Source organism: Polypterus senegalus, chromosome 11 (assembly GCF_016835505.1).
Source record: "Polypterus senegalus isolate Bchr_013 chromosome 11, ASM1683550v1, whole genome shotgun sequence".
NCBI lineage: Eukaryota > Metazoa > Chordata > Cladistia > Polypteriformes > Polypteridae > Polypterus > Polypterus senegalus.
In genome coordinates this window covers 72,414,091-72,436,705 of record NC_053164.1, presented here as the reverse complement: position 1 = coordinate 72,436,705, position 22,615 = coordinate 72,414,091, and the positions used below count along the sequence as shown (strand labels likewise).

Below are 22,615 nucleotides of genomic sequence, written 5' to 3'. Positions count from 1 at the left end.
CTAAATGCTGGACAGTTCACCTCACTAAGTGCTGGACTGAATGTGTTGAGTCAGAACCAAGTGTGCAGGGTATTTGAGAAAGTGTGTGAAATTATCACAAAAATTCAACATGGTCATTCAGTACACTTTTAATCCACACCCATATGGCATAGTTTTGGGGAAAAGGACTTATGACTTATTTAATTTTTGTACTCACAGAGGATTTTCAGTGGATTGTATAATCTTAGGAGTGTTTGACTGCAGGGTCAAATTGTGGCATCAAAATCTGTACTAGCTTCAAAACCAATCTGTAATCATGATTGTGTAAGGTGAAATAGCTGCTTGAATAACCAGGGTATGGGCCCACTGAGAGAAAGGGCATTATTTCTCTAGTGACAGCAGCCATGTAAATCTCTTCAGAAAAATCCATTAATCAGTGAAGCTTGCCCTCAGTCAACATAATGATTTTCAGAGAAATTGTGAAAGGATGTCAGTGGTCAGTGTGGTCAAATGTTTAATGAACTGGAGCTCAACCCAGAAAATTGTTGGCTTTATAATTACAGCTGAACCTGAAACTTCACCATATCTGACTGGGCTTTAACTGTATCTAATTATTTGTCTCTTTTTATTTTGTTTTATTGTTTCCATTAAATGCGTTGAAATGATGATTATAATAGTTTTTTTTATTGATTTCTTGTTTGATTGACATTAATAAATAGGAAATCAGCCATTAAAAAGAAATCAATTATTATTTGACCATCAGATACATAGGAAGGAAAGCAAAAACACCCCTTTGGACATGGTAAATATCTAGGGGGCTCACAGTGAAATGCTTTCTTCCTTTTTGAGCGTTTGTCTGTGTCGTATGTGGCTGTGTTAACCTTATACTGCCCCCAATTTTTTATCTTTTCTTTGATGCCTCTATCGGTGTATGTCAGCAGGTCTCATTAACTCTCCATGTCTGATTTATGTCAGCAGGTCTCATTAACTTTCCATGTCTCTCTTCTCAATGTTCTATTCTAGTTGAATTTTCAGCGCAAAGTGGGGATTATGTACTGCAAGGCAGGCCAGAGCACAGAGGAGGATATGTACAACAATGAGAGTGCAGACCCACTTTTTGAGGAATTCCTGGATTTACTAGGGGAGCGTATCAGGCTGAAGGGCTTTGACAAGTACAGGGCCCAGCTGGACACAAAAAGTGAGTGTTTGTTTAATTGTTTAAATTTATTTACTAATTAACAGTTTTCTTCAAGAAAATGGAGAAATAGATTGAATGGGTTAATTCCATGTAGAACCATTAACAAGTTAGATGTTACCCAATGAGACAGAATCAGATAAAGTGTGCCTTCTCCAAATGTTAAGCATTAATCAAGTGTGGAACCTTCGTCCAAAGTTTTCCTTTGTCAGGCACTATGTCGTCATCAGTCATTGAAACATAATCAGACTGTGCATCTTCATCAGCTTTTAAGTTTCAATTAGATGTTATGCCTTTACCCAGTGTTGAGAAATCATCAAGTGTTGAGACTTCATGAGATGTTGTACCTTCCTCAAGATTTAAGGCTTTGTCAAGTGCAAATTCTTCATGTTGTGTATTAGACACCAGAGTAAAGCTCAACAACAGCTCTTAAATATCTTTTTAGGTTTTCTAATATTTTTGCTTTTTTGTTTACTCCTTGACTAGTCTGGAATCTTGTAGCTAGCTAAGGGATAGCACAGCTAAAATCAGTAAGCATAACATTATGAAACCTGCTTAATCCAACCCTCGATTATGGGAGCATATTTTTGCAGCATCAGGTGTAAGGAAGTCCAACTCTGCACAAGACAGCTGACATGCTTTATTAATGCACATGTGGTCATAAAACTAGATGCTCATTTGTGCTTGGCTAGTTACAGTAGATACTGTATGGATGCCTTAATGAAATGTTTTGTTCCGTTTACATGGGAACTGGGCAAATGCAAACAACAAACTATATTGTGTTACCTGATGGAGTAAATAGTACCTTCTTAGATGCATAGAAGGATTCAGTTGTATCAAAACTAATTCCATAAGGAAAAACTAATGAAAAGCAGTCCAGTTAAAGCATTTCCTTAAGCAAAGGGTTTTTTAATTATTTCTTTTACTGTATACTCCAAAAATACTATAAGCACTAACTGCTAATATATGAGAGTGTTCTCCAGTAACAAAATATCAAGAGTCAATGTGCAAGTTATGTTGGGAAATTTAGCAGCAATACTGAATAATTATCAAGAAGTCATCTTCCTTGAATAGGTGTGAGTACAAAGAGGAAATGAGAATGAGATAGCAGGTACAATTTGTCATGTTTATTCTCCAACACTTACTGCTAACACCCTATATTCAGTACTGTCCTTATGCATTATGCATCATTGGTTATATAAATACCTGTCAATAGGTCAAAATGGTGTACAGTTTGTCTGTAGATGGAAACTACAGACAAATTCTTTCTTTGTAGAATGTGCTACTGAAAACTAAATCAGTCAGTAGCCATTGTATGTTTTTGTGTCGTTCTGTGGAACTTTAATAAATTAATGAGAAGAATGAATTTTAAGAATTACTTAAGTTTCCTTAATTTTTCCAAGTTTTTTTCAAAAAGCCTAAGAGTTGTGTTGTTTCTTTAGGCATCTGTTAATTTTGTAATGCAATAAATATAAAATGAATAAATTAAATGCCTGATATTTGAAATCCATTCCTTTTTGTACCTACTTATCATAAAAAGTGTGAGTCTATTCTGGCAGTTACAGGGGTAAAGCAAGAGCCTGTCTTGAATGAGATGTCACTAGAAACACACCACAGATTCACAACTAAACTGTTCATGTCTCTGGGGTATAGAAAAGGAGCAGAGCAGACATTTGCAATTTTAGAGACATCACTCAAGCTTCGTGAGAAGGGCAACCCTGCCTCTGATAAAACATGGTCCCAAGAGCTATGAAATGGCAGCCCTCCCTGTTGTGTTAAATAAAATAACCAAATTCACATACAAACACATACAGTATAAAATAAATGCAACAATTTCAAACAAAGAAATACATACACAGCAAAGATAAGGCAACACAGATGAAGAGCTGGGGCACTGGCCAGTGATCCCCATATATTATGAAAAAATTGTACACTGAAAATTTCAAGGCAGTGGCAAAAATGCTTTCTTTCCAGACATGAGTCCATGAAGAAGGCTGGCTTCTTTTGGAAGTGGTGGTCTTTTAATCGGTTTATCCCTGGAAGGAAAGGTGCTTGTCATGGAAGTGGGTATGCCTTCAGGTGTCATAAACTTTTAGATCTTCTGGTCTGCAGATAAAAGAGGAAAAGATGTGAATGATATTGCCCTGTCACAGCCCAGGGTGGAAATATTTTCGGTACACAAGCCCCGAGAATTCCCCCTACTCACACGTGTGTGACACTACATGAAAATAAAATAATAGGTAATAATGCTAAATAGTTCTTAATAAACAACAAAAAGATCGCATGAAAAGAAACACACTTGAGCCAGGGATAAAAACCTGGGCTGAACAATGACATCTGCAGCTCTAAAGGCTGTCATATTACGAATTAGTGATGTTAAAATGGCCCAGTAGCTACAACGGTAGATGTATGCAAGAGAGTATGACATGCTCCACTGGATTCCTTTCCAAGGTTGATTCCTGTCTTGTAATAGTTATATGCTCTCAGGGACTCTGTAATGCTGAAAAGAGATGCAGAAAATTAATGGATGTTTTAATGTGAATGCGTTGGTTTAATACTTTCAAATACATATTAAAATTTATTTTAGACCTGTATCTCCGTGATTTTATCCAAATTTAACTGTAGAGTTTGGTAGCACATATATTTCTTACTGTTTTGCAGCATGGTGTTATCCAGCATTTAAATGTCCTTGCTTTTAACTGTATGTAGTTTTTCTCCAGATAGTTCTGTTTTCCTTACTACATATCAAAGACATCCCATAGGTTAACTGTCAGTATTAAATTATCTCAGTGTTAGTTGGCCCTGCAAAGGACTGGCTCACAATCAGAGTGGTTCCTGGATTGCACCTGGTGCTGCTGGGATAGGAAGCAACCCCCTTAATTTTTAGTTGAATTGAGTGAGTTTTACAGTGTTATATTTTGTTCTCACAACTTGAGTTATCCTAAATAATTTTATTTGAAAAGGGAATTGATTGTGTATAGCTGTACTTTTCTAATGGTAATTGATTTTACAGTAAGAATTTTTCTGTTTGCATTTAAATTGAATTTTCCCAGCAATAGAATCTTTTTTTTTTTTTTTTATAGCTGACTCAACTGGAACACATTCACTCTATACCCGGTATCAGGACTATGAGATCATGTTCCACGTCTCTACTATGCTGCCATACACTGCCAACAACACACAACAGGTAAGAATAAGTACAGTGATAAATTCTACTTCTGTGCTAATTTGCAGTATTGTTGCAGTCAAAAACAAATTAAAAGTAAAGTTTGTAACAGCTCTGAAATGCCTTTATATAGCTTTAGTCCTAAAACTGTAATCTGATCAGATTTGTGATTCTGTGTGCATTTTATAGAAATAGGTGGTTAACTATTTATGCAGAAATCACTATATTATACCTACCACTGTAAGTTTTTGTTTTATCTTTTCATATGTTTTGATTCATAGGAGCAACTGAAGGGAGATATAATTTAGAGACTTTTTTAATACTAACTTGTGTTTTTAATTACAGTAGCTTATAAAAGTGCAGCATCTTACAGAATTAAAAACTCATACTGTTGTTATGATGGAGTTCTTTAAGTTTTATTAGAAAAAATAAATTAAGTTCTTAGAGTACAACCAAAGCCTCTGCACAGGATGAGAAAGCCAAAGAGGAAGCAACTCAGAGCCCCTGCTAATAACAGCCTTCTAAATCACTGACCCCTATACATAATATTCCATCAGTCTTTAGATTTGAAACAGAGTAACATTATTGGATAAACAGAACATGTTACTTTGAACCTAGCATGTTACTGATTTATGTTTCCCAAGGTTCAGGTAGATTCTGAGCTAATTCTTTCAAGTGCAAGGGGCCCTTTTGCTGTCTCTTGAGAGTGACAAAAATGGTCTTGTTGTGGGCAGTTGACTCAGTATTTCTGTATCTATGTATTCCTAAATATAGTGATGTCCATAGGCCTAATGACTGTAATGGCTGTAGTCTACTGTATATTTAACCTTTAGTCTGCAGACATAGTGGCCGATACAGTTATTTCAAACTCATTCCCCTTGGTTAGTTACCTTTAGTTCCTCATGTCCCAGGATATTATTTTTTCTTGATGTATTTATCAGATAATTTACTACACAGATATCAACATTTTTTAAATGTAAGTGACATCTATACAGCACCACTACAAGTACTGGTAATGGTAGAGATGTCCCACATTATCTGATTTAAGAAAATTAATAGTGACTGCCTTGGGGTCATCATTACTACCTAATGTCATGCTCCTGATGTAAGAATTGACCTGTGTTACTGCATCCATTGTCTTTGAGAATGTAGTGTATCTGAGAAAGACATTAATGATTTTGCCATTAGTTTCCAGTGGTATCTGATGCTTTAGTGCTTGCAATCCAGCCTCCAATTCCGTAGCTAATTCAAGACACTCAGTTTTCTGAGTGACATTTTCACCGATCTTTTTGGCCACAATTATGGCCACTCTGGGTAGAGCATAAAGGGAGGAGAGATTGACTGTCAGTGGATATATTGTGCCATTAAGAAGTACTGTAACCTTTCCTGCATTTCCGTATACTTAAATTATATAACAGATGGAGTAATGTTCAAGTTTTTTGATTTGTGTGTGTGTGCCTTATCCTTAATGCCTTGTCAACACTACACCAATATACTGTACTGTGTTCAAAGAAGAGCTATTCAGTTCACCCCAGGGAGGTTTCCATTGCATCCAACCTTTTAATTATTGGTAATCTGTGTATTTAATTGAAAATATTCTGAACTATTAAACTATTAAAATTAAGACTGACAAACTGTTTATGTTAATAAGTAATTTAAATTTAAAGGGGACTATCACATGATCATTTATCTAAGAGTCATGTTCAGGTCCTGGAGTATAGCCTAGATTCTAGCCCTGTATAATTCGCACTATAAACAAAATAATTCAGCATTCCTGCTGTTTTCTTAGTGGTTTTATTTTGCATTTTGTGTCACCCAAAGCCTTTACAACCGCTTCTTAGACACACTGCATTCAGCGTATAGTTTATTGTACTTTTAATATTTTATCAATAGTTAAGTATAGTCACACATATTTTATTTTACTTTTTATAAGTATAATACAATTAATTGCAGTCATTGCATTTCTTTAGATTTTTCTACTCAAGGATTTGTTTTGTACCTAAATAGTGGTATAAAAAAGAATTTATTTATGTAGAATATGCTGTAACAAAAACACAAAAGTAACTGTGTCTTGTGTAAACCAGCTATTTTGTTTCCAGTGTATTTTAAATAAATTGGAATAAGCAATTGTGGTGCATCACTCTGTTTACTGTCTAAATGAAGATAGGGTTACGTGTTTACAGCAGAATATACTCATACCTTTGTAAACAAGTTACTAAGTGGATGAGCGTTTGTAAAAATATTATGAACCCTAGCACATTCATCAGCTGGTATTTACTGTATACATTTTCAGAGAGTATTGTTTATTCATTTATGCCCTAGCAGAGCAGAACAGAGCAGATACTTATAGGGAAATATGGTTTGGCTGCAAAAAAGAAACCTGAATATCTTTAAAATTAATTGTAAAGGTCATCAGATAGATTTTCTGGTGAAGTGCAGTGCACATACTGAACAGAACTCAATTACGCACCCTGCATGCACCAGTGCTGTAGTCCTCATGCCAGCAAGACATGCTGCTTGAGCTTATTTTATAACAGACTGTAAAATAAGCACCTAATATATTTAACAGGCTGGAACAGAATTCTTCAACTGATTATTTTAAGTTCACAAGATTCTACTTAATTAGTCGTACAGATTCTAGTTCTGTTTGTAGATGTCCTTTCACCGAATTAATTTTGTTTCATAATTTACATGTATGGAACGTATGAAAAAGGGGTATCCATAAAAATGGTTTAACTCTCTGTCAATGCCTGTTTCCTGTAGATGACAAGCATAGCTTTTTTTGTAGGTGAATAACACACAATACAGAGTCGGCTTTTTAAAATGGATTTATTACATTGTTTTTAATGTATTTACCAGTTTACCAAAAAACTGGATATGACTATGTGGTAAAGAAAAAAGATGATTTTCCTTTAACATTGTTCTCAATGATAACTTATTTTTCTCTCTTCCAGCCGAGTGTTTTCCAACCAGTGTGCTGTGGCACAGTGGTGCACCATGGAAATAATAGTGTAGCACACTTGGGTCTAGACCCAAGAGCGACAACATCCCCAGGTGGTCGAGACCTGTCAGAGGACACAAGTCTATCTTAGGAAGCTAGCATAATAGCAGCTCTGTGATAGCTATCTTAGAGACACAGCTCTTAGAGCACTTCAGGCTGCTAGAGTCCATCTGCCCTGGATGTGTGGCCACTAGTGAGCCTCACAGAGCTGGTGGATAGTGGGCATATGAGTTGACCCTGAGGCAGAGAGTAGTGGACAAATGGATGAAGGGGCTGGGAGATGCCACAAAAGTGCTTTCTAAGTACTGTGTTCTGCGAATGCTGCTTTTTTTACCTGCTTCCCTGGTAGTTCTGCCGCTTCAGACAGTATGAGATATAATGAATTTGTGGTTAGTAAAATAGTGGTATGCCTTGGGATGTTTTCGGTTACAGTAAGCAATAAGCATGCTACCTCAGAAAAACGTTTGGGAAACACTGTTCCAGACCATTGCATAGTTTTTGTATGAAAAATGTCTACACACATTTTCATTAATATTACATTTACACCTGGGCAAGATAGCAAAAATTTGGATGTGTTCTGTGTAATTTGTGGGTTACTGTTTGAGGTGATGAAACAGATTAGTCATGCTGCCTGGTCCGGTGGCAATCTTTTTTGAGCATGTCTTACAAAATGCCTCACTTTGTTCTACATCTGAACACTTACAGTCAACCCATCTACACAATAATGACAATAAATTTTCTTGAGCAGCTAAACACTCTTTTCCAACTGTATTTCTCTGTACTGCTGCATCTTTATACATGTTCTCCACCTTTACTGGGTTATCACAAAACATTTGTTCACTATAAAATAAGAATCTAATAAGCAGAGCACAATACTTTAGATTTATTTTAATTTTATACTGTCTATAAAAGCATATTCATATTTTCAGTATTCAGTTTTTTGCCCAGACCTAATTACATTTCATAAAGCCTGAATTAAAGTCCCATGAAATCAGCTTTGTTTTAGTTTTATTTTCACATCATATCACACAAACTCCAAGTCATAAAAAGCTCAAATATTCAGGACTAAACAGACATTTATATAATTTAAAATTAGTAGTCTACTCTTTTCAGCATTTGTACAAGACACTTCTGTTATTTATTCCCTTCCTTTTCTTGGGCTAGTAAGTGTTGACTTTCCCTTTTAATATGTGTGGTCTTCTGCTGTGCAATTTAGACATTCTGAGATTTTCTGTAAAGTGCTTTTTTGCTATACTGAGAAAACATGCAGACTTGATCTTTCTGTATTCCTGGGGATACTGTAACTATCATAAAATTTCATACTCTCCTGTCAGCCAGCTCATTGCTATCTCAATGCACTTCATGTCTTACTATCAGTTCCTGCGACCAGTCTTCCAATATTCGTGAGGCCTCCCACTGGGGTGAAGAGAGCTTGCCAGTCCCCTAAGAAGTGTGAGCAACAGATCACATATGCAAAAGCTAGAGTCAGCAGTCTGGATTCAGTAGCAGTAATGGGAGTTATGATTCAAAAATAGGGTCAGGAGCCAGAAGGCAAGTCAAATGGGCAAACAGCTTTATTATGCAAAAGGTAGAAGCATAGTCAATAAACAGGCAGATGGTCTGGTACACAGCACTAGGGGAGACTGGAACAAAATCACAAACCAGAGGGAGAATCAAGAGAAAAGCAAAGGGTGACTAAATAGAAAATATCAGAATGAAAAGCAAGCAGATCTTTAGAAAAACAAGGGTTAAAAGCGAGGGACAATCCTGCCACTTGTTAAGTAAGACCTGACGGAAATTTGCAACAAAACATTTTTAAAAATGCATGGGTTTTTGGTTCACTGTTTAAAAGCACATTACATATTACATGATTTTTTTTTTTATATTATTATTATTTCCCATTCAAACTCAAGCTAATCCATTCATTAGTTGTTGTGTCACTAAGTTCAGGTTTCCCATTTAAGAACAGCATTATTTCAGCATATAAAATATTGTACGTCATGCATGAATGTGAGTGCAAGTTATGCTGGCCAGTCCTGCCGACATGCTTTGACACAGCAATAGTACACATCTTGACAGAAAATAAGGGGAGCAAATTCAGATTTATCAAGTTGAAATGTATGTCATTTTTTATATTTCTTTTAAATTTGTGAACCATAAAATCAAATTGTGTTGCCCCAGCTCGCATAGGGTTCAAGGCAGGAACAAACCCTGGACAGGGTGCCACTCCAGTGCAGGGCAAACACACACAAACTCACACACCAAACACATACCAGGGCCAGTTTAGCTTTGCCAGTTCACCATGTCTTTGGCCAGTGGGAGGAAACCAGAGCACATGGAAGAAACCCATGCAGATATATAGAGAACATGTAAGCTCCACGTAAGGAGGCACATGGTCTCTCTAGCTGTGAGTCAGCAGGGCTACCACCACACAGCTGTGCCACGTGCCACCCACTAAAATATATACTATAACATAATATTCTCAAGTTCATTTATTGCAATGCAGGGTCACTGAGACCAGAGCCTCTCTAAGCAGCTTTGTACTCAAGATAAGAAGTGGCCTTAGATGGTAAACCATTGTAGGGCTCACTCTCTCTCACACAGTTTCACTCACATACACATTGGTTCAATGCAAGTCTACAGAACGATCCAGTAGAACTAAGTAACCTAATAAATACCCTACACAGACATGTGGAAGACCCAAATGCTTCACCCAGGATGTTAGTTATTACAGTAAATCTGTGAGGCATCAGCCATTGTGTTTGTGACCTGCAAAATATGTCATTTAATTCTCTGTTTGAATCAGACTATATTACATTGTCAGGATGTTGTTATATTGTTGCTTTTCTTATATTTTAATGTGGTTTTCTGATACTGTAAAATTTCAAAGGTCCTGCTCAATAACTTTGCAGTATGAATTCCAACTTTTTTCTATACTGGGATTCATAGTTAAAATGACAGTTGAACAGTTTTAACATGTAGAACATTATTCAAAGAACACACCAATCATATTGCTATTTACTAAACATCAGTGAGAATTTGCAGCATTGCTTAGAAAATCAAAATTCATGTTGTTCCAGTTAGCACCAGTGAGTATTACATTACACACTCACTCATTCCATACAGTTAAGCAGTTAATTAATCATTTTCATGATACTCAAGACATGCTTAAATATAACATATAATAAAATGCAATAATTCAGTTGTTTGTTAGTTTATTTCGGGTTGAAATTAACTATTTTCATAAGCAGGTTGATCGCACTTGTAATATAACCATTTCTTACTCTATTTGTATATAAGGTATAATACAAATGTATTTTTTATAAATACACTACAATTTTATTAACCTACAAGTAGCTTTTTAAAAATGCATTTTTAAGTGGAAGTCTGTTTCAACCTATGATATTGTACCTCTGTACTGTATAACCCCTTAAAGTAATGGAGACATGGCACATAATTTAAGTAATGTTACTGATGTATTAGAACAAACTTTACTGTTGACACCAATCTGTATGTACGAACAGTAACTCCAAAATATTAAAAATATTTTCAAAATTTTGAATTAAGCAGAGGAACATGCTTTTTATGTCAGTGATAGTTATGGTTTTAAAAATGCTTATAACTGTTAAGTGTGACCCACAGTTGTACAATGATAAAATCAGAACCCTACAGTTAAGGCCCAAATTCTGTGCATTATATTATTTGTTGACTCTGTTTTGTCATAATGTGGGCCCATAGCACATATATGCATTTTTTGGTTATTTTATCATTTTCTTAATGTGAAGAAATAGCTTATTTTGTATTCATACTTTGCAGTCTTAAATTATATATTTTTGAAAGGACAATGAGGCTCTTGTCTTAGAGACTATGTTCCTTAAAATTCAGTGACATCCTTTACGTGTTCTACAATTCTGTCATGGCCAATGTGGTTTTCTACACTGTACTATACAGGGTCAATAGCATCAATTCAGGAGAGATCCACCAAATCAGCAAGCTAATTAAAAGGTCTAGCTTACTTATAGAACACACTCTGGACCCCTTGGAAGTAGAAGCAGAGTAGGGAATGAAAACAAAAGTGAATGCCATTATGGATAATGCAGCACATCCTGTCTCTGCACTGTAGAATGTATATCTTTCCCTTGCAAAAGACGTGTTTATGCTGTTTTACCAGAGTGATGCAGAAAATAATGTGTCCACATTGACTCTATTTTCTTTATCAGTTAATCTACAGTATATTGTTGTTGAGTTCAGTTATGAAAGATCTGTTTGTCTTTCTCTGTTCATTTTATTACTTCCTAAAATATTTTGCAATCCCTAGTTTTCTGTCATTTATTAATTTAAATAGCATCCTAATTGCATCTTAATTTTTCTGTAGATAGACTCATGTTGCAGCTCCATCTCTGACTCTGGACTCTGCATTTCTCATCTTATAATTTGGAAAAATATGTGAAAATGTGGCCTACATCTCAACTTTTGCAGGCATACCCATCCTTTCAAATGCTAAACTTTACCCAGCATCATTGTGATTGTTTAAAACAGTTACTATACATTATTTTCAATATTGAGGATAATCATTACACTTTAAAAGATTGGAAGGATGAAAAAGAAAAAGAGTGATAAAAATACAAAAGAAATTATATTCTCAGCTACACAGATGTCTTCTTCTGAAGTGTGGCTATGTTACATTTAATAAAGCCTGTTGATTTCAGCTCTTGGGGCTGTGGATGACAGAGATCCATCACATTTGAAAAGAGAAAACACCCCCACACACGTCCAGACAACTACAGTTTGCGGCACCTGCCCTTTTCAAAGAGTTTTTGGATATTTCCTCTGTTCATCTGTGTTTCTTCAGCTTTTCTCTCTGATCAGAAGACGAAAGATGGATGACCTCCTTTCCTCTTGTTTGAAGAACACCAAAGCTGACTTCTAGCCTCAATTTAGAAAGGAAATGGTTCTAGCTTTGAACTGCACACACAAGTCGAAATGAGTAAAACTAACCCTTTAAATGCCTAATAATTCATAGGTCTAGCAACCCTTTACAAATAAACTTTGCCTGACAATAAATGGATAGTTCATTGTGTACTTCATTTTTTATGAAGTCCCTCAGTGTAAAGTGTTCAAGGTTTATTATTATGTGTAATGAGAAAACACAATAAAAATCTTGCTTTCTGGTACATGTATCCTACAGACAACAAGTGACATCGGGTAAAATAATTCAGTAGAAACTAGTGCAATGGAGAACAATACAAGTATTGATACAGTATGTCTTACATACTCATTAAAATAATTCAAATGGATATTTTGTCAAAATGAAAGAAATAGTGTATTAATTTGAAGACATAAGAATAATGAAAATCATATTTACTCATTAAATACTCACTGTGTAAACTGCATAATCATAGAAGTAATTGAAAACCAAATTGAAATGTAAAAACACATCACAATTTCAAATGAAATGAGTAAAATTTAAAAATATCCATAACTGAATTAATCTGACACTTATAAGACAATGAGTAATAATGATTGAAAAGTTATGTTCATTTTTAGAATTTCTGAAACAAGAGACACCCTGCCCACCAGCATTCAACAAAATTTTTTTTAATGTCACATATATTAAACACCTTACCATCTTCTTTTCCAGTTTGCACCGTATCTTAGGTACTGCAACAGACAGTTTACCTATTCATTTAACATATTTAACCCTTAAAGTGAGCTCAAAGCCAGTGTGTGGTCTAAATTATAATAATAATAGCTTATGTAATTTGTATGTAAAATATCTGAAAATATATTACCTTCAGTATTCAAATTAATGTAAATAGAGTTTCCAGAGTCCATGGTTCAAATCCAAGCCTAGGAAATGTAGATTAGACAGAGAATATTTTCTCTAGGTACTCCAGTTTCTTTCTAGAGTTGAGCAAGTTAGTTGAATTGGTGACTTTCATATTGGGACAGTCTGAGTTTGGCATTCTCTGAGGCGCACCTAGAGTTGGTTGTTTCTTTGTTCCCAATAGTAAGTGGACTTAGAAAGTGAACGTTTATTCAGTAACTCTAAACAGGTAACATTCTGTTGACATTTGAATTTTATATATTTATAAATATATTTATTGTCAGGCAACATATATATATATATATATATATATATATATATATATATATATATATATATATATATATATATATATATATATATATATATATACTTTGCCTAAATATATTTTTTATTTTATGCACATGTGTGTAAAATATATAAAATGCTAGCAAAATATACACTCTTTGGGGTGCGAGCAACTGTTGCTGGGGGTGGCAGAATCCATCAAGGAAGAAAAATAAAAAACATTATTTGTACAAAATCTTAATTTATTTATCCATTCCTAAATAATTAAATGGACAGGCTATTTCGTATCAGTGCAATACGCTGTTTGTTAAAACGGATGACTCCCGCTCTTACGTGCAAGTCTGCGTGGATATTATGAACTATCGTATCTGTTCAAGTTCTATTTAAATTTTAAATAGAAGGAATTTTTATTTAGTCGACAGAAATATCTTTGGTAGGAATGTAAGTTAAATGTAGGCATCATTGCATAAATTTTTCTTCACCATACAAATGTAAAGAGTAAATTCACCTTACATTCCAACCAAAGATATTTGTGTCGACTAAATAGAACTTTAAAAGATATATTTTTTCGAATGTGATCGCGCAATTCAGATCGAGTTGACGCGCACTACATCGAGCCCGCGTGCTATTGTGGTTTCGCCTGCGTGCCTCAATAAGTCACCCTCCCCTCGCTCTTACTTTTTTACCGTTCATCTAATGATTACACAGTATGGCTTTACCAAAACAATCATTGATGGCGAATAAAGTATCTATTATTCATAAAGCTTCAATTGGTGATCTGTCTTTCTGTGTTAACCACATATTTTTTCATACGTCTCAAACCAAGGGGATGCGAGGGTAAAATGAATCGGGAAGCGCGCGTACATACTCAGTGCACCCCCTTTTAGCAATCGAACCTCGGCGCTAGAGGCAAAGCCTCTACCATTGCGCCACAGCGTGTGGTTTGTCTATTTGAGCGTATGTAGATCGGGGTATATATATACATATGTATATGTACCCGCGCTTCGCAGCGGAGAAGTAGTGTGTTAAAGAAGTTATGAAAAGAAAAGGGAACATTTTAAAAATAACGTAACATGATTGTCAATATACAGTAATTGTTTTGTGAGTGTTATGAGTGTTGCTGTCATCAAGGATTTGATTATCATTATTTCTTTCAATCAGGTTCGTATTTGTAGGATGTGTTGTGTTCAAGTTACATTCCGTGTTTGTCAATCGTTGTAAAGATAACAGATTTCATTCATCGATTCGTTTCTTACTGCATCAATAAACAGCTCGTCTTCCTCTTTATCTGAGACGTGACACACTGCATGCACGGGTTTTTTTTTACACTGTCTTCCTTTAGCGGGACATTGACTTTTTCCACCCTGTGCTTTGTTTCTTCCTTTAGCGGGACATTGACTTTTTCCACTGTGTGCTTTGTTTCCGCAGTAGCTGCACTTATGAATATGCTTGTATGTATCACACGCTTCATATTTTTTTGCTGCCTTCTCAATTGTGTAATTCGTTTTTTGTTCAGCACTCTTTGGAACTGTTGCTTTTTGTCTGTGCACTGCGTCAGTTCACATGCGCCGCTCGGTGTACATGCATCGAAGGTTCCCAGCTGTGCTGGTGCCATCTCGTGCGATGTCCACGGCTGTATTTAATGTTAGCTAAGACCCAGCACTTAAAAGTTTCTCTCGCAGTTTCGCTGAGTTTGTGCCAAACACCACCCTGACCATCTCATCTTCCTCTGCATAAGCACAGTCCTTCACCCGTGAATATTTAGCGGCAGTGTTTCTATTGGATTGCTGCTGACGGACGGCCTTATATGGGCAGGCACTAAATTACGTGGGAGGCGTAACTCCGCCTCCCACGGCTATCGAGCAGAAGTCTATTATAGTATATGGACGAAAAAATAGGTTCCAGTTATGACCATTACACATAGAATTTCTAAATGAAACCTGCCCAACTTTTGTAAGTAAGCTGTAAGGAATGAGCCTGCCAAATTTCAGCCTTCTACCTACATGGGAAGTTGGAGAATTAGTGATGAGTCAGTGAGTGAGTGAGACAGTGAGGGCTTTGCCTTTTATTAGTATAGATACATGTATATACTATATAAAGTTTTTGTAAAAATAGCAAATGTGCAGCATGACTTAAAATGAACAGCATAAAATGGTAGTGCTGTCTAGCAGTATACGCAACTATTTGTGTTTTATGTTCATATCACGAAAACTAAATTAGCCTTTTTCTGAATTCAAAGAATACACCTTATATTTGAGTATATGTTGAAATTCAGTAGGCATCCATGGCGGTTTGTGTTTTTAGGTATAAAAAGTTTATGGCCTGGCTTAGGCTTGTGGGTACAAGTACACTGTGCTTCTAAGCTGTGAGTCCGTGGGGTATTTAGTGGGGGAGGCAAACTCATTGCTTGTTATATGCAGGTGCAATTAAGTCAGGTATTCTCTATTGACATTGTGCAAGTATTCAAGCAGAGCACCTGCGCCCAATAAGGTATAAAAGAATCCTAGAAGAAGAATGAAAGGAGAAGAAAAGGAAGAGACAGGAGTAAAACCATGAAGACACCATTTAGAGCAGACAATGGATTGTAAAAGTGAGCCAGTATGATGGACAGGTGACAAGACAATTAGGGAATGGTGCACTACATGTAGGTTGTACCTGCTGAGCACTGAAAAGGAATGTGAGTATCGAGTTGTTCAAGGGTCCTGCTAGACCAAAGGAAGGTGGCACAACAATAGAGACCAGATTTGAGTGTCCCAGAGGTGACCAGCTGATGTGGCTAGAATAAGTTCCGGAGTGGGGAACATGTTTGCAGTTGCCTCTGCTCCGCTGCAGAGACTCAATAGGTGAGTAGGGAGTGAGAGAGAGGCACTGGGGTTCACATGGAAATGGAAAAAAAGGCATCCCAATTTTAACTGTATTTTAACCTTGATTTTACCTTCATTGGATCTATTTATTTTTTTAACTCACACATAAAGAGCACTTGTTTTTATTATGGAATATTTATTTATTTATTTAATGAAGGAAAGATTATACCCCACTTTATTTGGACACTGCTAATTTGTTTTATTAAAGGCATTGAGTACTTTGATGCACCAACCTGTCCTCGTTGCACTAGTCCATCTCAGTTAATGACTATCGACGTCCAGATTCAAAGATGTTATGTCAGTTGCAGGCAACTTGGACATTACAGAATAGTTTCCTTGTACAGAACTACATGTTGTACTGGACTATATGATTGCCCTGGTACTCATTCTTTCTGCATATAACTCCTAATGCTTGTTCTCCACATACACCTTACTCAGTACAGTCTTTTTAAAGTCTTTTAATATCAACTAATTGCTTATATCAGATATTAAGAAGTGTATTTAGTGTAATGAAAGGTACATGCTTTCTTGTTGATATTAACAGTATGCCTCTTTCTCTTTGACAGCTTTTGCGAAAACGACATATTGGCAATGACATAGTGACTATCGTCTTCCAGGAACCAGGAGCACTTCCTTTTACACCAAAAGCCATCCGTTCCCATTTCCAGCATGTCTTCATCATTGTTCGAGCCCATTATTACTCAGGCCAGACATGTTACAGGTACAAGGGCAGCATTCAAAGACTTTAAGTTCCACACCCTTTATTATATATTCAGTCATTTTTTTATTATGAATTTAGAGCAAACTCAGTGGTGAAGTAGTGTCCCTAGTAAGATGAGTTTGTGGCTTGCTCCTGCTTTTTTGTCCAATGAACAAAACAGGAAATTCCTGGCCAGGCAGGCCATTGCTTAAGGTTGAAGAAAAAATTAAGTTGTTATACTGTTATTTAATTTTTAAATACAATACAGTATATTTCTTAGAAGCCTCATAAGTTTATTATCTTCAACTATGTTTATTCAATAAGGGTTTAAAAGCTTTTCCTATACTTTACACTAAATAAAAGCTTTTAATAAAACAAAGGTGCTTATAAAGTTGTTAAAATTGCATTTATTTTGCCTGTATAAACATTTTACTTATTAAAGAAAGTATTATTTATTTTCATGTACTACATACAATTTGCTTTAGATCACAGCAAACCTCCAGTTCATTTAGCAGTTGTTCTGCAGACATTAAATAAAATAGACTTTGTCAAATTCAGAGTAGCAAATCTCTTGAAATAAATTTAATTTCATAATAATACATTGCATATTCTTACTTTGCAATTTGAACTTGCATGTAGGTGTTTTCTTAAACTCTTTATGTCGTTATGTCCTTTGAAAGTGTACTATGTAAAAATGTACACAAGAGCTGACTGATTGAAATGCAAATTCTGAGTTGTTTAGAGAGGTGTTTCATTTCCCCCTTGACAGACTAATACTATTCATTCTGAACAATTGCAATCAAAGCAAAGTAGTGTCATCATTCAAGAGGAAATTTGAATTAAACAGGGGGGCAGTATGCACTTTCCAGAATATTGATTACCTTTCCAGTCACTCACTTACGTTTCACCCATTCTATTTCATGCAGTGTGGCAGTAACGCGCTCGAAGGACATTCCTCTGTTTGGACCATTATTCCCAAAAGGAGCCTTGTTTCCCAGATCATCTGCCTTCCGTGATTTTCTACTGGCCAAAGCAATCAATGCAGAAAATGCAGCAGAGAAGTCTGAAAAATTCCATGCCATGGCCACCCGCACTCGCCAGGAATATCTCAAGGATTTGGCAGACAATTATGTCACTACTACTCCCATTGACTCCTCATCTAAATTCCCCCTTCTTTCACTAGGGGGGAAAAAGAAAGAGAAGCTGAAGGGTACAAAGGGGGCAGAGATGCATAGTGCAGGTGCCCTTGTGTGGGCAGTTGAAGCTGTTCGACAGGTGGAAGATGACATCACAGAATGGGTTTCTTGCCTTCTTGGAATTGCTGCTGAATCTGTGGTGCTAGTCGAGCGACGGTCACGGTGTGTCATCTTCAACTGCTCTTGCCGGGATGTTATTGGATGGACCGTTCATGAAAAGGATCATGCACTGGATATTTTCTATGAGCGAGGAGAACTGGTAACCCTGTGTGTGCCAGAGAATCAGGCGGAGGATATCAAGGAAATTGTGCAAAGGCTGGAGGTTAGAGCTTTTTGATGTTAACCATTTATAATTCCTTATTATCATTAAACAGAGGGATAGAAAAACATTAGTGGTCATCTAGGTTATCCTAGCAGATATCAAAGTTGTGCATTTTAGGCTAATTGATGACTCTAAACTGGCCATGTATACATCATTGTTGGTATGTGTTGGGAGTGTGTTCTGAAATTAATTGATGGGCTGTTCTGGGGAAGTTCATGCCTTATGCCTAGTATACCACCTAGATAGACTGGACATTGGAAGGATGAACATATTAGTTATGTAACTTATTTCAGAGTAGAAACCGCTCAAGATTTAAAATTCTGCATAAACTATTAAGTATATACATAACATAAAAATGATAGATAGGGCTTTATTCATAATAGAAATTAATTTCAAAGAGTTGAATGAAATGTTGTTTTTCTTAATACTGTATGTATTTAAGATGCAAACTTTCTAAAACCTTATTTATAAAGTTGTGCAGAAGCAGGTCATATATGTGAAAGAACGAAGAACAATGCAGGATAGAAGATAAATCAAATTAGAAAATGTACTTATTGTAACATTCAGGTGTGTTCAGCGACTAAGTTAACTGCTGCGAAAATTTGGAGCATTTCAAACTTTTAATTTACTTCATCCAAGAGTAAGTAACTATTAATATAAAATAACCAATACAAGCATAACATCAGTATCAATATTATATGAAAGAAGAAAAGCAACTGAATTAGCTCCCCATCTAGCTATTAATATTGGTTAAAACATATTAATTTGCTAAAGTGATGTAAATAAGTAGAAACTTGGAAAGGAACTGATTTACTGTGCAACAAGAGTACAGAAAGTGACAGTAATCTTAAAGATTATAATTCCATCCTGAGATACATGTAAGCAAAAGCAGGTCTTTGAGTATGGATAAACTGTAATGCATGGTCAATTTGTGTACGCTACACCACCACGTAATCAGCACAGCACAAACCGTAATCCTGCCGTGTCCTTGCTATTAGCGTGCAGCGTGGTCCTTGTTGCATGCCTAGTGTATCTGATCTTCAGTTTGCAGATCAAATGCAGTCCCATCTTTAAACCCATTCTCTGCTTATATCAGTTATGGTAGCTGTACCTTTCCCATATTATTAATTAGTTCAAACACCATTTAGCTGATGTTAATAACGTTGGTTCTTATAATAATCTATAGATAATATTGTTCAATCAATTCAGTCTTGAATATGCTTACATAATTGCTTTTCTCGTTCATTTTCGAAGTTACTTTTTTTGTACTGTATTAATTAACTTACCTAAAGCAGCAGGAGAAGGGTGCTGCTGCGTGAGGTGCTTGCACATGCACCCTTCCTGGCGTCTGGCACACTTACATTGGGTATCCAAGCGGCTGTCAGATGAGGGAAAAAGCAAAAACAAAATGTTCAAATTTGACCAATCTGCTCTCAAGTCAAAACTGGAACAGTAAACTAATTTGTAGTTGAAGTCATACAGAACTTTCTCCATTTTAAGATGGACACGATTGCAAACTCACCATTGCTTTTCAATGAGAGATTTGTGAAAATTTCAGAACTTTGTACAGTATGTTATACTCAAGATATCTGAATGAAAATTAAACTGTTTCGACAAATTTCCTTAGAGTCATCATGCCGCATTAAAAAATATAGTTTATGGGGGCAGAGTTATTTCTTGCGCATAGACAGTAGATGCAATAGGCCCTTCATGCTTTATATGTGAATGTCCCTAAAAAAGGAAACATTTGGAACTCAAGCCAAATTAAGCCATCTGTGTTATTCTGCAACTGCTGTAGAACGGCATTAAGGTTACCCTTTCTGACTATGAAATGCAAAACATCATTACAGTTTTCTCAGATTTTTTCATTATTAAATTATCCTCTTAGTTTAGATTTTTCTGGGCCTCGGGGAATTAAAATTGATATGTTGGTGAAAAACAAGAATTTCTTGACAGTCAGTTGATGAGTTGTATACTTAATTCATTCAGATACATAAGGTTTTTATAGTCAAACTATGTGAATAGCATATTTATTTTCCTGAAAATAGTGTTCATAGACAGAAAAAAACATCTAATTGAATTTTTGCAATGGTTCTAAAAAATGATGCATGACGTTTTTCTTCATTATTCTAGTTTCTATGTTGTAATTCCTTGCATAGAAGACACTGCTACCAAAAATATTTGCCCGGCTCATATTGTAACAGAAGAAAAGAGAACTATCTGCTATTGATAAATTAAACTTTAACATCAATCAATCTCAAAGTAATTCATTGTTAGCTTTTCAGCAGTACAGCTCAAAATGATGTGTTTTCTGTATGGTGAAACTGCTTAACTTTGCTGGGGAATTTAGATGTGCTGTAAACAAGTTAAACTAAAAGTATCAAAAGTGCGTAAGTCTTTCCTAGCCCATTACATTATGAAGAAAATACCTCTTTCCATTCACTATGCAAGTTTTAAAGTGTCCTGGAAGTTGGTTTCCTTTAGCATTTTGAAGTAACCTTAAAATAAGCTGGATATTATGAAAGTAAATTAACCATTTTTTACTGCAAGTCCCTATTTGAGCACAAAATTTTTTAATTTGAATGGAAGTATGGTAATCAGATTAGCAGTGTGTTGCTTCTTTCTTTACATTACATATTGGACATTTTTAAACTATTGAAAATTAGGCCCACTGGCTAACACAGGTTTTTTAATGCAGATTCTGAGGATCTACAATGGTTGTAGGTTTTCTTTCCAACCAGTACCTTAATTATTAATGCTGTTTATATAATCTCATTTAATTTAATGGCTTGCTCCTGTTGTCATTCTGTTCACTCCTTTTGGTTAATCAACATAAAAATGTGAGAACTGATATATATTAAACTCTTAAGTCCTTAAATTATTTTATTTAGACTACTGTTTTTATGTGGCGGCACGGTGGTGCAGTAGTAGCACTGCTGCCTCGCAGTAAGGAGACCTGGGTTCGCTTCCCATGTCCTCTCTGTGTGGAGTTTGCATGTTCTGCGTGGGTTTCCTCCCAAAGACATGAAAGTTAAGTACATTGGCAATCCTAAATTGTCCCTAGTGTGTGCCCTGTGGTGAGCTGGTACCCTGCCGGAGGTTTGTTCCTGCCTTACCGCCCTGTGCTGGCTGGGATTGGCTCCAGCAGACCTCCGTGACCCTGTGTTAGGATATAGGGGGTTGGATAATGATGGACTGACTGACTTTTTTATGATGAACAAACAGCAGCTCGAATGACACCATATAAAGTGCTTCTCTGATTTCTACTTTGTTATTTCCCCTTACTGTCAAGACAACTGGTCCAAACCTTAACAGTATAAGTTAATTAAAATTAAGCAAAAAGTAAATGTGAGATTTGTTTCTTGTATATCAAAATCTTTTAGTGTTTATAGAGAATTTAAATGTCACTATTTTACATAATACTGTTTTCTTTTCATTGTCTGCAGTTTGTGACATGTGGATGTGAGACCAAGAAAATGACAACACTACGAAATAGTGTTGGTCAGCTGAGCTTTGGGCTGAATGAAGATGGCTTTGTGACTGATGTGGATTGCTTCAGCTATGCAGACCGAGAAGGTCTGAAGGTGGGAGCCCGAGTTGTGAAGATATGTGATAAGCCGTTTATATGCCTCAGTCCACAGGAGAGAAGTGATCTTCTTCGTAGTGCTCTCAAAGTAAACATCACTTTTATTCCTCCTGATCAGAATGGTAAACCCCGCAGGTCAGTTCCTGACTTGTTTCTGTTTCTAACTGTTGTAGCTTCTTGTGTTCTCATTTACTTCTGGCTTTTTCTATATGTCTCTCATAAATTGCAGAGATGTACATAATCATGTGTGGTATTTCTGATTTAAGTTCAAAAACATGCATCCAGGTTGATGGGTTTGTAGTTTTCAAATTGTGTGCCTGTCACCTATGATATTCATGAAAATACTCTGTCTTTGTTTGGGTAATGGTTTAGGAAATAAATGAATGTAAAAACTTTGATCCTCAATACCAGTACCAAAACAGTTCAGAACTAAATAACAGATACTCCCATCCCCTGTCTCACAGTTACATTATTCCACCAGCCCACAAACA

At 36.0% G+C, this 22,615-nt stretch overlaps 1 protein-coding gene across 6 annotated transcripts in view; it reads left to right on the top strand.

Moving 5' to 3' along the window:
- The window catches only part of zmp:0000001168 (signal-induced proliferation-associated 1-like protein 2), a 320,580-nt gene that overhangs the window by 246,112 nt on the left and 51,853 nt on the right, over window positions 1-22,615 (top strand). For all 6 annotated transcript variants that reach the window (XM_039769037.1, XM_039769034.1, XM_039769032.1 and 3 more), the window contains 5 exons: window positions 1,003-1,177; window positions 4,258-4,361; window positions 16,887-17,041; window positions 17,947-18,538; window positions 21,985-22,259. In XM_039769037.1, coding sequence (XP_039624971.1) covers window positions 1,003-1,177; window positions 4,258-4,361; window positions 16,887-17,041; window positions 17,947-18,538; window positions 21,985-22,259 — 1,301 coding nt within the window. The remainder of the gene's footprint in view (window positions 1-1,002; window positions 1,178-4,257; window positions 4,362-16,886; window positions 17,042-17,946; window positions 18,539-21,984; window positions 22,260-22,615) is intronic.